Source organism: Eleutherodactylus coqui, chromosome 4, assembly GCF_035609145.1.
Source record: "Eleutherodactylus coqui strain aEleCoq1 chromosome 4, aEleCoq1.hap1, whole genome shotgun sequence".
NCBI lineage: Eukaryota > Metazoa > Chordata > Amphibia > Anura > Eleutherodactylidae > Eleutherodactylus > Eleutherodactylus coqui.
The window spans coordinates 4,416,166-4,434,639 of record NC_089840.1 but is presented as its reverse complement, the minus strand read 5'-3'; the positions used below and the strand labels follow the sequence as shown (position 1 = coordinate 4,434,639).

At 49.8% G+C, this 18,474-nt stretch overlaps 1 protein-coding gene across 1 annotated transcript in view; it reads right to left on the bottom strand.

Moving 5' to 3' along the window:
• Positions 1–11,305, bottom strand: part of VPS26C (VPS26 endosomal protein sorting factor C) — a 33,119-nt gene extending 21,814 nt beyond the window's left edge. Inside the window, exons 1-4 of the mRNA XM_066598974.1 lie at positions 11,234–11,305; positions 7,566–7,709; positions 4,754–4,903; positions 1,388–1,468 (exon numbers count right to left, since the gene is read on the bottom strand). Of these exons, the coding sequence (XP_066455071.1) occupies positions 1,388–1,468; positions 4,754–4,903; positions 7,566–7,709; positions 11,234–11,290 (432 nt within the window). The 5' untranslated portion in view covers positions 11,291–11,305. The remainder of the gene's footprint in view (positions 1–1,387; positions 1,469–4,753; positions 4,904–7,565; positions 7,710–11,233) is intronic.
• Positions 11,306–18,474: the final 7,169 nt, after the last annotated feature.

Here is an 18,474-nt window from a genome sequence, read left to right as displayed (position 1 = left end):
GCAAACATACGCTGTGGAAGCCCACAAGGAGAGATCCAGCGTGCTCCATAATGAGAAGTACTATAAAACCTGAGGCTTTAGAACAATTAAAACTCCATTATAATAGTAAAACCCGATACAGGCGCTCGCTGACGCGTTTCCAGCACCACCGGGTGACCTTAATCCAAACCATAGAAGAATCTGAGAATATAAATTGTTAACAACTTTTGACACGCCGAACAGAGGGTTAAATTATTCCCCAGGATTTATGGGTGACTGGGAGGTATGAGACATCTATAGCACAGATACGACTGCTGGCCTGGTGATCCCCCAACACTAATTCAGGGACCATAAAACCTTCACTCCCCTATCACTGTCTAGACAAAAAAGTTTGTTTCTGTTGCAGAATTCCTTTTAAGTGCGAACCAATCACATCCATGTCATAAGTGTGAGTATATATATATATATATATATCCATATCGGTGCCGCATCATATGTATGTTATAAGTGTGTATATATATATTCATGCCTCTTTGGATCTATTCCATTATAGCCTGACGAAGAGCCCGAGAGGTTCACAAGCTGCTGTAACATCATGCATTTTTGTGGGCCACTAGAAGGTCTCCTATCTACAGGATGACTCGGTTTCTCCTGCTGGGAACAATCTCCAAGTCCAACAAACAGTCCAACTATCTCAGTCACATTTAACTAAACCGCGTGCCAACGCAGAGCATCACCAACAAGCCCTGGTTACTATCCCAGCCCTCATGTCCTTCATAGCAATTCTAACCCAGAACACCTCCATGAGGTTCTCTTAATCCTTCCTAGAAAACCCCTATCCAGCTTAAGAAGATGGGGCTGAGAAATCAATCTTCAGCTAGCTACATGGCAGCGCGGGGAGCTCCGGCCGCGCCGGCGCGGTGTAAATGAGCGAGGTCAGAGTTCCCTGGGCAACCTGTTTGAAGGAGGAAACGATGTATCTGCCTGCATAAACGAGAAATCGCTCAGTCGTTCACATTCACCATATCAGAGGAGAACGGCTGAACGTGCAGCATTAGTGGACGCGCGGCATTAGTGGACGCGCGGCATTAGTGGACGCGCGGCATTAGTGGACGCGCGGCATTAGTGGACGCGCGGCATTAGTGGACGCGCGGCATTAGTGGACGCGCGGCATTAGTGACCGCGCCGCATTAGTGACCGCGCCGCATTAGTGAACGCGCCAACGCCGACATTTATGCTGCATAAAACCATTTATTGTGGCTTCATTTACACCGAACGATTATCGTTTAAACCAGCGACTTCTTGAATCGTTAAAGGGCCGTTCCAGATCATCCAGTGTGGACGCCCCTACAAGTCCTTCAGGGCCGGCTCTGGGTCGGCACTGTGTGTTCTCAATAAGGAGACTTACTTGTGAATGAATGATGAACTCGCAGTTCTTGGTCAGGTCCTTTGCCAGGAGCGATCTCTTCATATCGCAGCGGAGGGTATACTGCGTGCAGAAAAACACCACGTGAAATACCGCTCAGTACTCATCCCAAAGCGACAGCATGAACCCCCTGTAAACAATCCCCCGCCCATACATTATAACAAGCTAGCAGCCGGCACAGGGTACAACTGCAGCAAGTGCTCCGCTGTGAGTAGTAAGCCTGCATGCATGTTTAGGCTCTGAGAACGTCTCCATTCACAGACAGCAAGAAGAGATCTAGTGTTGTATGTAGAACACCTTTCTAAATGCCATCATCAAGCTTTATTTATACAACTGCAGACGATCCCGAGTCACATCTAAAGATGAAGCTACAAATGCTCTTGCTTCCCCCCTTCATGACCGGGGTCACTGCGCTCCGCGGTCAGCTCACTCTGGGGCACTGCGCTCCGCGGTCAGCTCACTCTGGGGCACTGCGCTCCGCGGTCAGCTCACTCTGGGGCACTGCGCTCCGCGGTCAGCTCACTCTGGGGCACTGCGCTCCGCGGTCAGCTCACTCTGGGGCACTGCGCTCCGCGGTCAGCTCACTCTGGGGCACTGCGCTCCGCGGTCAGCTCACTCTGGGGCACTGCGCTCCGCGGTCAGCTCACACTGGGGCACTGCGCTCCGCGGTCAGCTCACACTGGGGCACTGCGCTCCGCGGTCAGCTCACACTGGGGCACTGCGCTCCGCGGTCAGCTCACACTGGGGCACTGCGCTCCGCGGTCAGCTCACACTGGGGCACTGCGCTCCGCGGTCAGCTCACACTGGGGCACTGCGCTCCGCGGTCAGCTCACACTGGGGCACTGCGCTCCGCGGTCAGCTCACACTGCAGTCTGGGATCTAGGCTTTAAAAAATATATATATAGCAAAAAATAGCCGTTGTGTTTTGACCCCCAGAAGCTTTTACGCTTTCCATTGAAGCAGCTGTGGTAGAGCTCGATTTGTTTGCAGGGTGACCTGTAGTTCTTCTTAATACCATTTTTGGGGTTCATACAACTTATTTTTTTTTTTAATGTGACAACTTGGAAAAAGTTTTTTACTTTTTGCAATATAGTAGCAGACAGGGAGGGTTGAAAGCGGCAGCCCAGTTGTAAACTATTGATGGCCAATCTGTAGGAATAGCTATTGATAATTTAGATTGCTGATTCTGCTGATCCGTTAGTTGCTGGCTCCATAAACTCCTACACTGAGCAGATATCTGAAGGAAGCAGACAGCTCCGATCTCACTGCAGTGGTCCGTCCTGGTATTTCTGCCCAAGTTCCCATTTTTTTGCAGTGGGAACGTTGCCTGCAATACCAGGCCTGGCCACTGCAGTGAGATCAGAGCTGTTAGTTTCCTGCCAAAAACAGTTCAGTGCACAAGCACACAAAGTCCACGAACAGCTGCTTGGCAGTAGTCCCCGGCAATGGATACATACATATATAGGGTTTGTCCAACGAACTCTAATCACCCATTATCAGGTTATATACCCAGGAGGAGCTCATGTCAGAGAGTCTGCATAGCAGGAAGCTGCAGCCCATGCCCTCACACAAGGCTGATGGCTATATAGGCGCCAACTACATGGGGCACAGGCCATTAGGACATACAGTTAGGGCTAGAAATATTTGGACAGTGACACAAGTTTTGTTATTTTAGCTGTTTACAAAAACATGTTCAGAAATACAATTATATATATATAATATGGGCTGAAGGTGCACACTCCCAGCTGCACTATGAGAGTTTCCACATCCAAATCGGAGAAAGGGTTTAGGAATCATAGCTCTGTAATGCATAGCCTCCTCTTTTTCAAGGGACCAAAAGTAATTGGACAATGGAATCTAAGGGCTGCAATTAACTCAGAAGGCGTCTCCCTCGTTAACCTGTAATCAATTAAGTAGTTAAAAGGTCTGGGGTTGATTCCAGGTGTGTGGTTTTGGATTTGGAAGCTGTTGCTGTGACCAGACAACATGCGGTCAAAGGAACTCTCAATTGAGGTGAAGCAGAACATCCTGAGGCTGAAAAAAAAGAGAAAATCCATCAGAGAGATAGCAGACATGCTTGGAGTAGCAAAATCAACAGTCGGGTACATTCTGAGAAAAAAGGAATTCACTGGTGAGCTTGGGAACTCAAAAAGGCCTGGGCGTCCACGGAAGACAACGGTGGTGGATGATCGCCGCATACTTGCTTTGGTGAAGAAGAACCCGTTCACAACATCAACTGAAGTCCAGAACACTCTCAGGGAAGTAGGTGTATCTGTCTCTAAGTCAACAGTAAAGAGAAGACTCCATGAAAGTAAATACAAAGGGTTCACATCTAGATGCAAACCATTCATCAATTCCAAAAATAGACAGGCCAGAGTTAAATTTGCCGAAAAACACCTCAAGAAGCCAGCCCAGTTCTGGAAAAGTATTCTATGGACAGATGAGACAAAGATCAACCTGTACCAGAATGATGGGAAGAAAAAAGGGAACGGCACATGATCCAAGGCACACCACATCCTCTGTAAAACATGGTGGAGGCAACGTGATGGCATGGGCATGCATGGCTTTCAATGGCACTGGGTCCCTTGTGTTTATTGATGACATAACAGCAGACAAGAGTAGCCGGATGGATTCTGAAGTGGACCGGGATATACTTTCAGCCCAGATTCAGCCAAATGCTGCAAAGTTGATCGGACGGCGCTTCACAGTACAGATGGACAATGACCCCAAGCATACAGCCAAAGCTACCCAGGAGTTCATGAGTGCAAAAAGTGGAACATTCTGCAATGGCCAAGTCAATCACCAGATCTTAACCCAATTGAGCATGCATTTCACTTGCCCAAATCCAGACTTCAGACGGAAAGACCCACAAACAAGCAAGACCTGAAGGCTGCGGCTGTAAAGGCCTGGCAAAGCATTAAGAAGGAGGAAACCCAGCGTTTGGTGATGTCCATGGGTTCCAGACTGAAGGCAGTGATTGCCTCCAAAGGATTCGCAACAAAATATTGAAAAAAATATTTTGTTTATTTGTCCAATTACTTTTGAGCTCCTTAAATGTGGTTTGTAAAGAAATGTGTACAATTCCTACATTTTCTATCAGATATTTTTGTTCAACCCTTTAAATTAAACGTTACAATCTGCACCTGAATTCTGTTGTAGAGGCTTCATTTCAAATCCAATGCGGTGGCATGCAGAGCCCAACCCGCGAAAATTGTGTTACTGTCCAAATATGTCTGGCCCTAACTGTATATAGGCGTATGGCTGTCATGAGGGGGTACAAAGGTTTCCCACTGTTTTGCGTCTACAGATGAGACCGTGGCTTCCCCTGGAGGGAGACCCTGCACTCACCTGGATGTTCACAAACACCCCGTGGTACGTCTCGTACAGAACCTTGTTACTCTTCATGACAAGTGGGAACTCAAAAGGGATTTCTGTCTTGCCGCTGGGGAGTTTCCCGGGCTTCACCATCTCCACCGTGCTGCTCAAGATCTGAATGGGCTGGAATGAAATAAATCATTAAGGATCAGTTCATTTACTTCAAGGGCAAAAACTGCGGAGGGCCATTTACACGGTTATCGCACAGAACTGCGGAGGGCCATTTACACGGTTATCGCACAGAACTGCGGAGGGCCATTTACACGGTTATCGCACAGAACTGCGGAGGGCCATTTACACGGTTATCGCACAGAACTGCGGAGGGCCATTTACACGGTTATCGCACAGAACTGCGGAGGGCCATTTACACGGTTATCGCACAGAACTGCGGAGGGCCATTTACACGGTTATCGCACAAAACTGCGGAGGGCCATTTACACGGTTATCGCACAAAACTGCGGAGGGCCATTTACACGGTTATCGCACAGAACTGCGGAGGGCCATTTACACAGTTATCGCACAGAACTGCGGAGGGCCATTTACACGGTTATCGCACAGAACTGCGGAGGGCCATTTACACGGTTATCGCACAGAACTGCGGAGGGCCATTTACACGGTTATCGCACAGAACTGCGGAGGGCCATTTACACGGTTATCGCACAGAACTGCGGAGGGCCATTTACACGGTTATCGCACAGAACTGCGGAGGGCCATTTACACGGTTATCGCACAGAACTGCGGAGGGCCATTTACACGGTTATCGCACAGAACTGCGGAGGGCCATTTACACGGTTATCGCACAGAACTGCGGAGGGCCATTTACACGGTTATCGCACAAAACTGCGGAGGGCCATTTACACGGTTATCGCACAAAACTGCGGAGGGCCATTTACACGGTTATCGCACAGAACTACGCAACAATCGTTACCTTTAAATGCAGAACATCTCCACTATTACTTTACTTGCTCCCTTTTCAGCCAGCCGCGGCCGGCTCACTGACTCCTCGCTGCGTCTAAACGCTCCCCGCTTCACGTAGGTCAGCGATACTCGGCGGTGATCTGCCTGTAAACGCCAACAACTAGCGGTGACATCAGCCGCCGTGCGGATCGTTTAGCCGACAGTCGTCCGGTGTAAGCGTAGCATTAGATGCCACACGAGGGCGTCCCAGGCCGACACCCCTGTGCACCAACACGTGGGTATAGGAGCCAACCACTCAGGATGAACCATCTGTACGTCACATGTGGCTGCATGGCCGTCAGCCGGGGGTCCCTGCTCAGGACCCCTTCCTTCTAGTCACGATAGTAAGTGAGCAGTAAAAGCAGTGCGGACAGTAGCAGCTTATACATGTGCATCATCTTACACTCCCCACTAGAGGGAGCTACAGCCTTTATTTTATACAGCTTAACTCTTTACTGACCCCCAGACTTCCCTTTTTCTGCCACCATCGGTGTGAGGTCGTGGGTTTTCGTGTTTTTTACAGGATGAGTTGTATTTCAATGGAACCATTTACTGCATGGAAAAGCTTTTAAAAGTTAAGGTAGTTAAAACAGGAAAGAAAACAGAATGGTGCAATTATTTTTTGGCGTTTGTTCTTCCAGCGTGCGCGGTGCAGCAAAAACCATGCGTTAACTTTAATCTGCGGTTCAGCGCAAATACAGCGAAACCGACTAAATGCGGGTCATGTTTTACTACTTTAGGACAGTAACTGCTCTGTCGGCGCCTTCCTCCCCGTCTGTGACGGCCCGTACGCAGCTTCACTGCACAACCCTGAGATTAGGGGTTTCTTCCCATTCTAACAGATTGGACTGCTCCGGTTCTATTGCGGCTGCTGGCCGCGTCCGCCTGAAGCTGAGCCCTCCACTTCTTTAGCCATCAGGGAAGCTTTAATTAGTGTGACCGATTTCTGTAGTCCCGCCCGGCGCCCTGCGGTCCGACACATACGGTGCTTATATATATAGAAAAGGGGAAAAACTTGTTCTGTACTTTCATATTTGTAATACTTTTTGAAAAGGCTCCTTACCTTATTTTAGGTGTTTCTTTGGCCCCCGTATGGGGAACCTGAACTTGCGATCACTTGCACGATTGTACAATATATCAGAGCTTACCAGACTGATGTATGGCAGCCCTCCCTACACTTGTGGCTGCCCTGTGAACCCATCAGCACCCCCTTGTGAAGATGGTGATGACGCCCCCCTCTGGTTAGCTGCTTAGTTGCCACTGTCAACGCTGACATCAGGGTCTAAGGAGCTGACAACTGCAATCGGAGCCAAGTCTGTTCTGTGACCCCCACAGGCGGCTCTTGTGAGCGCTGCACCCCTTGGTCCACTCCAGACCCATTACCGTCTTTATTTGAGGGAATAGAAGATTCTCAACCACAGATTTGGGAATCCATTGGAGATCTTTGGGTTAGAGAGGACACGGCCCTCCGAGGAGCAAGGGAGCCCGACCAATGAGAGGCCTAGAAATACTTACGGCCACCTTTCCTTTAAAAAAAATGAAATACGTAGCAAAATTAAAGGGAAAGTCAAATGAGAACGATCCGTGAGGCGTCAGACACAGGATGGTCGGAGAGGTCTCGTCACAAGCCTCTGTAAGACGATGGGACCCTTCTGACTCTGCGCAGAGGCTTCTCTTCCTGACAACACTCCGCTCCAGTAAATCAATGACCAGCGACGTAGGAGGGGTCAGATCTCCCATAACAGGAACCTCTGGGCTGCGGGACGTCAGCCGTCACCAACGGCCTCTTCTCACTTATCTAGGCGACTCCTGGAGGGAAGCTTCTTACCTTCACTGAATTGTAGAAAGCCTCAAACACCCCGACGCTCTTGGCGCTGAGCTGCAGACTGACGGCGCCCTCCATGGTCAGCGAGATTCCCTGGTGCTGAACTGTATCTTTGCTCATAACGACGACGACTCCGGACAACACCTCCTATAGGGGACATGAAGAAGCAACAACAGGAATAGAAACTCCGACTACTCAGCGCTCCATCGTGGATTGTAACATTACTAACAAGTCGGGCGTCTCAAGTGGGGGGCCACAAGGCTCTGTCCTGGGCCCAGTGGGGGCCAACATTGTTATAAATGATCTGGAGGAGGGAATTGTGGGAAACTGATCAAATCTGCTGATGACACAAAGCTAGGAGGGATAGCTAACACTAGGGAAGAGAGAGGATTCAAAAAGATCTAGAAAAGCTTGCACAGTGGTCGGCGACTAACAGAATGGGATTTAACAAGGAGGGATGCAAAGTCCTACATCTGGGCAAGAAAAATAAAGAAAGAGCATACAGAATGGGAGGGATTGGGCTAAGCAGCAGCACATGTGAAAAAGACTTGGGTGTACTAATAGATCATAGACTGAACATGAGTCAACAATGTGATGCAGCAGCCAAAAAGGCAAACACAATTCTGGGATGTATTAAGAGAAGCATAGAGTCTAGATCACGTGAGATCATTATCCCCCTCTACTCTTCCTTAGTCAGACCTCATCTGGAATACTGGGGCCAGTTCTGGGCACCCCACTTTATACAAGACAGACAAACTGAAGCAAGTTCAGAGAAGAGGTACCAAGATGGTGAGCGGTCTGCAAATCATGTCCTATGAGGAACGGTTAAAGGATCTGGGAATGTTTAGCAGAAGAGAAGGCTGAGAGGAGACATAATAGCTGTCTACAAATATCTGAAGGGCTGTCACAGTGCAGAGGGATCAGCCCTATTCTCATCTGTACAAGGAAAGACTAGAAGCAATGGGATGAAACTGAAAGGGAGGAGACACAGATTAGATATTAGAGAGTGAGGGGGATCAATGAGTGGAACAGGTTACCACGAGAGGTGGGGAGTTCTCCTTCAATGGAAGTCTTCAGAGGCGGACAGACATCTGTCTGTGATGATTTAGTGAATCCTGCACTGAGCAGGGGGTTGGACCTGATGACCCTGGAGGATCCGATGACCCTGGAGGATCCGATGACCCTGGAGGTCCCTTCCAACTCTACCAGTCTAGGATTCCAAGTCTACAACCAGATACCTGTATTCTGCGGATGGGCTTGTGGAGAGCAATCCAAATTTCTAAGCATATTTAGGGCATTCGCTCCAGTCTTTGGGCTTATTCACAAGGACACATATACGCTCCATTCTATGCACGGAGCACGGAGCGCTAAATCCCCATTTATTTGCATTGGGGTTATTCAGATCTGGGGTTTTTCACACACATATTTAAACACACAAAAAAAAACCCCAGAAAATCCTATTTTGGTCAGTGGGATCCCGTATAGATGCACAATATGTCAACCCAGTTAGTTTGTTTCTGCTTGCGTGAAATATACGATTACACAGAAGCAAAACACAATCCACAAGGAAAATGCAGAGTTCCAGCCCAGGACAGCCTGCGCTCCCGTGGGTGACCGGTTGCCTGCGCTCCCGTGGGTGACCGGTCGCCTGCGCTCCCGTGGGTGACCGGTCGCCTGCGCTCCCGTGGGTGGCCGGTCGCCTGCGCTCCCGTGGGTGGCCGGTCGCCTGCGCTCCCGTGGGTGGCCGGTCGCCTGCGCTCCCGTGGGTGGCCGGTCGCCTGCGCTCCCGTGGGTGGCCGGTCGCCTGCGCTCCCGTGGGTGGCCGGTCGCCTGCGCTCCCGTGGGTGGCCGGTCGCCTGCGCTCCCGTGGGTGGCCGGTCGCCTGCGCTCCCGTGGGTGGCCGGTCGCCTGCGCTCCCGTGGGTGCACTCACTCACGTGGGTGGATTTGCTCTGTGTATACACGGAGAGCTGAAGCCCCATCAGTGGGCACCGGGCTGCGCAGGAAGGGGGTTATTCACATGAAACAATAAACATTGCAGCGGGCCCCATTATATCCGAAGCAGCCGGTTGGGGTCAGTGGATTGTGTGGCTGCAGGACGGAGGGGTCTAGCCGACCTTCCTGGATTGGTTTATGGAGCAGCTAACTCTGCAGCGATCATGCGGACAGAAACACGCAGTGCGCCATTTCCAGGCTGCACCATCCAGCGAGCCGCGGGCCGCCATTCACCGACCGGGATGTGCAGACGGGAGAGACCTGCGCTGCTGCAGATTTACTGAAGGGAAGCGGTCATCTACATTATGGGGAGTCTGTGGGCCGTTTCATACCCACCAGCGCCCCGTTACCATGTGGTGCCCCCATGATGCTGCCGCCCATGGGGAGGCTTTTCATCCAGCTGTGAATGAGCATGCACACTGTGCACGGCAGCGTCACGGGGACACCGCACTGGTACGGGGCACCCGGTGGGTATGAAACGGCCCCACAGACTCGTAAACACGATGACGGGCTCCATGTAGGACCTCGTTCACATCTGCATCACATGCAGCGCTATTTCAAAGGTAAAACACTTAAAGGGCTTGTCCAGTTGTAAACTATTACCGGTGAATCCTCCGCGCAGGTCAATGATCGATTGATGGGGACCATCACAAAAAGTATCATGCTGATCTCTGAGCTGATGATTTGTGCAGGAAGCCCATAGCTCCGTCCCACAGCAGTGGTCAGGCTTGGTATTGCATGCCAAGTGCTCAGTGAAAGGAATGGCCAATACCAAGCTTGACCACTGCTATAGGAACGGAGCTGTCTGCTTCCTGGAGAAGTTAGCTCAGTGCATGAGTGCACTGGCCTGAAGAACAGCTGATTGTGGGAACCCCGTCCATCTACGATCGGTAACCCAACCTGAGGATAGCCCAGCAACACTATACAACTGGACAACCCTTTTAAACGCTTGTGGGGTCTGTCGGCTGCTGTTGGTGTCCAGCGTATAATAGACGCCATTACTTTCATTGTTCTGCTCCAAATAACGGAGCAGGACAACCGTGCGCCAAAGGCGACCTGCGCAGGACCTCACAGACAATAAAACAGGATGGCTCCCATTCACTGACAGCAAGCAGTGAAACTGAAGCCTACGATGTTACAGAAAGATTAAAGAGGTTGTGCCAAGCTATAAGCCAGCCCTCTGGTGAGCGGCCAGCTGCTGGGCCCCCAGGGCCCCTGAAGGTCTCTGCATGGTCGGAGCGGTGGTCTCACCCACGTCCTGCAGTGCCGTCCATATCAATGGCGGCACCAGAAGTGCAAGCGCTGTGTACTCTCCAGTCTTAGAGGGTCTTCTAGGACCCCCGCTCTCAGGGTCAGAGGGGGTTCAAGCGGACAAACCCTGAAAAAAAGCACAAAATGCCCCCCGCTGATAACGGCGCCTCGGCGCCCCCTGTAGACACCTAATCAGCGCCGTGCGGTCCTCGTTAGGAGGCACCATCACTTACAACCTGCGGGTCCCCCGCCGATCCCGAGTATGACGGCCGCAGCGCTGCACCCCCTCCGCTCACCGATCTACAGCCCTGCCCACAGCGTACTACAAGTCCCAGCATGCAGGACAAGCCAGGAGTTGTGATGCTGCACATAGTATCTGGGGGTGTGCTGACCCCCTCATGACAGGTGGGGGCGCCCTGCTCTTACCCCCTCCCTGTACACCTTGTTGGCCCTCTTGATCTTGATGTCCAGCGCGGTCCCCATGTTTCCTCCTGTGGAAGCTCACGTGACTAGCAGCACACATGACCACACCGGATCACATGATCGATAGCACTTTTTTCCCCCTCCCCATCAACGAGCTTTATTGACAAGCACCGCAAACATAAACATCCTGTAGCTCGCCCCACGGTTGGCATGCCAACTGCTAGGCGGTGACGTCACACTGGTGGCGCAGTTAAATTAGAAATGCGCGGGAGAAGCCGTCCAGTGCGCTGACTCACGCCCGCCCCCCGCCGGCATCCGGAGCGGCAGCTGATGACTCACATCGGCTTGTTTTTCCGCCAGCGTGACGACTAGAGCATCATTATTGGCCCGAGTAGTCGTCGGGGCACATCTATAGTAAATAATGCGCCTGCCGCTGATTGACGTCGTGAGCGGCTCGGTGACGCACGATTATTATTCCCCAGACCCAGGACTGAGGTAAACAAGAGCGGCACCACAGAGCTGAGCGAGCGCCTCAGGTGTCGGCTCTACCTGTCAACTAGCTAACGGACAGCTCCTATTGGTCGGCGGGATCCGAGCGGCGGCTGGGATTGGTTGGTTTTCGTGGAGGTGGGCGTGCCTCGCCAATCTCTTCCCGCCTTGTTGTACAGCGCGCTTTGGACAGATTAACTGCTTCGTCGCTGGACGGAAGTGTGAGGCGCCGCTGCCATGTTTGCCCAGTAACGGCCGCCGCCGCCGAGTCCCGGGGAGATCAGGAATTAGGATTATTAGAGGAACTTGCTTTATAGAGAGTTTACCATGACGACAAATAGCCATGACTGCGAGTCGTTGCGTCGCCCTCGTCTGTGAGGTAAACCGTAGCCATGTGCAGCACCGCAGGGACAACATGGCGGCTACCGCGCTCATAGTGCAGCGCCTGACTATTCCCTCCGCCAGCACCCTGCCCGTACGCCCCCATAATGTACCGTGGGCGACATGGCAGTCAGGGGCGGAGCTCGTACCTGTGGAGCGCGCCGGCGGTTTGGGGATTGTATGGCGGGCGAGCCGAAGAGACGCCACTGCGGAACATCTCTGCAAAAGGCACCCGAAGACGCGGAAAGGTGTGCGCCAAAATCAGATGTTTACGTGCGAATACGGAGAAGAAATCCACAGCGGCAGATTAACCCCTGAAGGACCAAGCAGAAGGGCGGAGCCGGATTCTAGCTGCGGACAAGCGGGTCGGGTCCTCGGCTGTCGGACACAGCCGAGGACCCGGAGGAGGAGGGAGAAGCCGTTTTTAACCCCTTCTGCCTGCTCCTTTCCCAGCTACATGGCAGTGAATGAGCGCGACGTGTGGAAGAGGGAAGCGTTACTTGCACTACTTCTATGGATGCAGCAGTGTGTGTGTGTGTGTGTGTATATATATATAAATAATCGGGGGTTTTCATTTTGATTTTTGTATTATAATTATGGGAAAACTTTTTAAAATATCAAACTTTTATTACCCTTTTAGTGTTTTTTTTGTTTTTTTTTAATTAACGCCACTTTTTAAAACTGATTTTTACTCCTTTTTTTTGACTCCATAGGGGACAAGAACCTGCGCTGGTTTGATCGCTCCTGCAGTGTGATGTAATAGCAATCTATCACGCCACGTGCCCCCTGCTGCCATGGCAACCAAACGGCACACCGAGATTGCATCGTGATGGCTGATTGGAGCATTTAAATGCCGCTGTTGCCGGTGGGTGTCAGCCGTATGGAGCGTGGTCGACCCCCGATTCCTCTCCATACATGTCTTGAACCTCCATGACGTAAATGTTCCTCCTGGAGCGTTAAGGGGTTAAAAATGAATAAAAACAAATGGAATAAAATGGGGAAAAAAAGCAAGAACCTGCCGTCCCCAGTCGTTGTGCTGCCGATGCAGCGCTGACTCTCCACTGCCCCCTGCTGGTCTCTATTGACATGTGGACTGCACCGATGTTACATTCTGCTGACCTCCACACTGATTCAGGGACCACATGCCATATTTGCCATATTCTTGATATTGTGGCGCAACTAGTACAGGCATGTGACCACCGTGGCCACTGATTGGCTGCCGCACTCATGTGCTGTCTGCATGTAAACAAAAACCAGGGGGACCGCAGCAGAGCAAACGCCCTCATCGGGGGAGAGAACGGGTGGGACGAGGGCTTGTTTTTTTCCATGACCAGCTGTTATTTTTTGGGGGGTACATACCACGCAGAACGCTTATTAACTTCTTTAGGGCAGGAAAAACAATTCTGCCCATTTCTTTTTTTTACATGATCATTTTTTTCTGCAGATTGGTTTAATGAGGACAATACTAAAATTGTATACTTTTTTTTTCACTTTTGGACAATAAAAACCTATTTTTTAGAAAGACTTTTTTTAGCGTTGCTGCATTCAAAGTCTTAATAACATTTAATTTTTTTTGTGGAGACTTGTTTTTTTTGCGTAATGATGAGCAATACTGTTTGTTGGCACCATGTCGGAGCACACGTGGCTTTTATCACTTTTATTGCATTTTTTGGAAGACAAAATTTAAAAAAACTGTGTGTGTGATGCACACGCGGGAAAAAAGGTATTTAGTCAGATCCCAATTGTAGAAGTTCTCCTGTATTTGACATCATAGGTGGACCTCCACTATGAGAGACAACATGAGAAAACGTCCAGAACATCACATTGTCTGATTTTTAATGAATTTATTTGCAAATTATGGTGGAAAATAAATATTTGGTCGCCTACAAACAGGCAGGATTTCTGGGTCTCGCAGACCTGTACCTTCTTATTTAAGAGGCTCCTCTGTCCTCCACTCATTACCTGTAGTAACGGCACCTGTTTGAACGACACCTGTCCACAACCTCCAGCAGTCACACTCCAAACTCCCCTATGGTGAAGACCAAAGAGCTGTCGAAGGACACCAGAAACACAATTGTAGCCCTGCAGCAGACTGGGAAGACTGAATCTGCAATAAGCAAGCAGCTTGGTGGGAAGAAATCAACTGTGGGAGCAATAATTAGAAAATGGAAGAGATACAAGACCACTGATAATCTCCTCGATCTGGGGCTCCACGCAAGATCTCACCCCGTGGGGTCAAAATGATCACAAGAACGGTGAGCAAAAATCCCAGAACCACACGGAGGAACCTAGTGAATGACCTGCAGAGAGCTGGGACCAACGTAACAAAGGCTACCATCAGTAACACACTACGCCGCCAGGGACTCAGATCCTGCAGAGAGCGGGACCAACGTAATAAAGGCTACCATCAGTAACACACTACGCCGCCAGGGACTCAGATCCTGCAGAGAGCTGGGACCAACATAACAAAGGCTACCATCAGTAATACACTACGCCACCAGGGACTCAGATCCTGCAGAGCGGGACCAACGTAATAAAGGCTACCATCAGTAACACACTACGCCTCCAGGGACTCAGATCCTGCAGTGCCAGACGTGTCCCCCTGCTTAAGCCAGTACATGTCCGGGGCCGACTGAAGTTTGGATGATCTAGAAGAGTATTGGGAGAATGTCATATGGTCAGATGAAACCAAAGTAGAACTGTTTGGCAGAAACACAACTCGTCGTGTTTGGAGGAGAAAGAATGCTGAGCTGCATCCAAAGAGCACCATACCTACTGTGAAGCATGGGGGTGGCAACATCATGCTTTGGGGCTGTTACCAGGACGACTGATCCGTATACATGAAAGAATGATTGGGGCCATGTATCGTGAGATTTGGAGTGCAAACCTCCTTTCATCAGCAAGGGCACTGAAGATAAAACGTGGCTGGGTCTTTCAGCATGACAATGATCCCAAGCACACCGCCAGGGCAATGAAGGAGTGGCTTCATAAGAAGCATTTCAAGGTCCTGGAGTGGCCTAGCCAGCCTCCAGATCTCAACCCTATAGAAAACCTTTGGAGGGAGTTGAAAGTCCGTGTTGCCCAGCAACAGCCCCAAAACATCACTGCTCTTGAGGAGATCTGCATGGAGGAAAGGGCCAACATACCAGCAACAGTGTGTGCCAACCTTGTGAGGACTTACAGAAAACGTTTGACCTCTGTCATTGCCAATAAAGGATATATAACAAAGTATTGAGATGAACGGCTGTTATTGACCAAATACTTATTTTCCACCAAAATTTGCAAATAAATTAGTTAAAAATCAGACAATGTGACTTTCTGGATGTGTTTTCTCATGTTGTCTCTCATAGTGGAGGTCTACCTATGATGTCAATTACAGGAGAACTTGTACAATTGGGATCTGACTAAATACTTTTTTTCCCCGCTGTATGTGTGTTTGCCGTGAGGCTAAAAAATGTGTTCGTTATGCATGCAACAATACGGAACATGTTAAAGGGGTTGTCTCGCGGCAGCAAGTGGGGGTATACACTTCTGTATGGCCATATTAATGCACTTTGTAATATACATCGTGCATTAAATATGAGCCATACAGAAGTTATTCACTTACCTTCCCTGCGCTGGCGTCCCCGTCTCCATGGCTCCGTCTAACTTCAGCGTCTAATCGCCCGATTAGACGCGCTTGCGCAGAAGGGTCTTCTGCCTTCGGCTCGGTCCGGCAGCAGCGGCGTTCTGGCTCCGCCCCCTTCTACGCGTCATTGCGTGGCTCCGCCCCGTCACGTGTGCCGATTCCAGCCTCCTGATTGGCTGGAATCGGCACACGTGACGGGGCGGAGCTACGTGATGATGCGTCGAAGGGGGCGGAGCCAGAACGCCGCTCGTGCCCGGACTGACCAGAAGGAGAAGACCCTTCTGCGCAAGCGCGTCTAATCGGGCGATTAGATGCTGAAGTTAGACGGAGTTATGGAGACGGGGACGCCAGCGCAGGGAAGGTAAGTGAATAACTTCTGTATAGCTCATATTTAATGCACGATGTATATTACAAAGTGCATTAATATGGCCATACAGAAGTGCTTAACCCCACTTGCTTTCGCGAGACAACCCCTTTAACTTTTTTTTTACTTATTTTTTTAAACAAAAGTTTGCAAGAAGGTTACATTTAACTTTTACAATTCTCCCTCCCCCTCCCCCCCAGTTTTATATCCTTGTGGGGGCCTTGAACCCGTAATGATATGATTGCACTAATAATGCATTGTAGTACCTCTGTATTGCAATGCATTATCGCTTCTCATAGCGATCACTGGCCATGATGCTATTGACTGGCATCCCTTTACCATGGCGATCCAAAGGCCCTCTGCCTACATGGCGGAGGGCCGATGTCATATGGGGAGCGCCCTCCCTCTGTGAACCTTTTACATACCGCGATCAACATCAGCAAGCTTGTCAGGGGTTACCAGCTGGGATCGCTGTTCTTACTGATCCCCGCTGCCGAAGCTGGAAGCCTGCTGTCAGTCACAGTCGGCTGCTGCTGTGGATGGCGTGGGCTCAGCTTCTGTGCCACGCATGGGCTGTACCTGTACCTCCATTCTCAGGTACCTTTTCTCACCTCTGGCATACATATATGCCCTGGATAGGGAAAGGGTTAAAGTGATTGTTCGCTTACTGCCTGATATATCGCATGCTTTCACAGGAGCGATCCTCACGGAATCAATGTCATTTACTCAGCCGGTCAGTGGTTTTATAGCTACAGCTGATTGGTGTACGCCAGTGGTCACAAACTTGTCTACTACTCCGGAGTCGTTATTTCTGCACCCATCAAGTTTCACAAAAATGAGATACGTTTCCACAATAAAAAAATAATTTTTTCTACATTTGTATCTTCTAGTGCACAATTGTTTTTATCACACCAAGGCCAGTTTGAGCCGGCCGAGAAAATCGTGCGAGATTTGTGCGCTGCAAGTTGCAAAACTCTTGCACAAATATGAAGCCCATTCATTGACATGGGGTCATACACATGGCTCCGCGATGCAGAGACACATCGCAGCATGTTCTATCTTCCTGTAATATCGCCCATTGTCTTTATTTGGACCGGCGGCAGCAGCATGGTAAGCAATGGGAGAACTCCGCGATCCTCTGCTGTGACAGCCGCCGCGGGGAGATCCCTTCATGAAGGAAGGATGTTTTCACATGGAGGAAGGGGCCCGATGTCACCCTCGCCTGCGTGAAGCTAGGCTTGGGGCGCATTCACACAATATTCTTGCAGAAATTTTATGTGAAGAGCACAAATAAGAAACCCATTCTTTTTAATGGATTAATTCACACAAGGGATTTTTTTCCCCTTGCAGCATCAGCGTGTTCTATCACTGAGCGTCCCTCAGAACGCCTCGCCTATTGTTTTCAATGGGACCTTCAAAAGCATGACACTCGCTGTGCAATGAGATATTTCCCATTGAAGTCAATAGGAAACACCTGCAATCCTTTCACGTGCATGTGGATCGCAATTTCACAGAAGCCATGTGATTTTTAATCAAAAACGCTTCGTATCGCTGTGAAAATCACCTGATCTCATGCTCACCCACGTGAACGTCGCCTAATAATCCTCTATTTGTACTGTGCTATCTGACAGTATTGAATCAACTGACTGAAGCTGGCCATACTCTTCAGATAGCTATCCCTCCCAATACACATTTGACATAGATGAGCGTGTATATATTCTCCATATGGATGGTAGAGTAAGCCAAAGTCAGAAGGGTTGTGCATGGTGACATCAGCTGAGCTGAGCATGCACGTGTTTCCAATAACAGGCACTCCTGGGGTTGACTTATCTCCTGTGAGAGCAAAGTATCAGCTAACTTGAACTCCCACCTGCCCAACCATTCATTTTACCGATATTTGCGGCACTTCCATGCATGCGAGCTGGTCCCAGCGAAATAGGCGGATGGGGCCGACATTCATCTAATGTGTATTGCTGCCTTCAGATTTCCTAGCATTTCTAGTCTATCAACATTCTCTTTTTGTTTTGCTACCACAATTAGTTTATTAGTTCCTCACTGGTATAAATGGACAAGTCGGGGGTGGGCAAGTTGTTCGCTGTGATGATATGCAGATTGTAGCCACCATGGTTACCTTGCTTTATGTGTTCTTAGATCTTACAGGGCATCTGTACATCTTGGAAACAGAAAATGTCTCTTATCTTTGCCAATATTCAACAGCTTGAGCACTCATATCCTCCAGAAGGAGGAAAAAAGAGGGGCTTTTTTTCCCAGAGAAAAAAAAAATTCGTGAGCCAAAATTCTTTTGCTCTCTACCCAAACTCTTTGTTTTTGAGACTTTTGAATGTGAAATTGCTTGCTCAAACATTGAATTTATGTCATTTC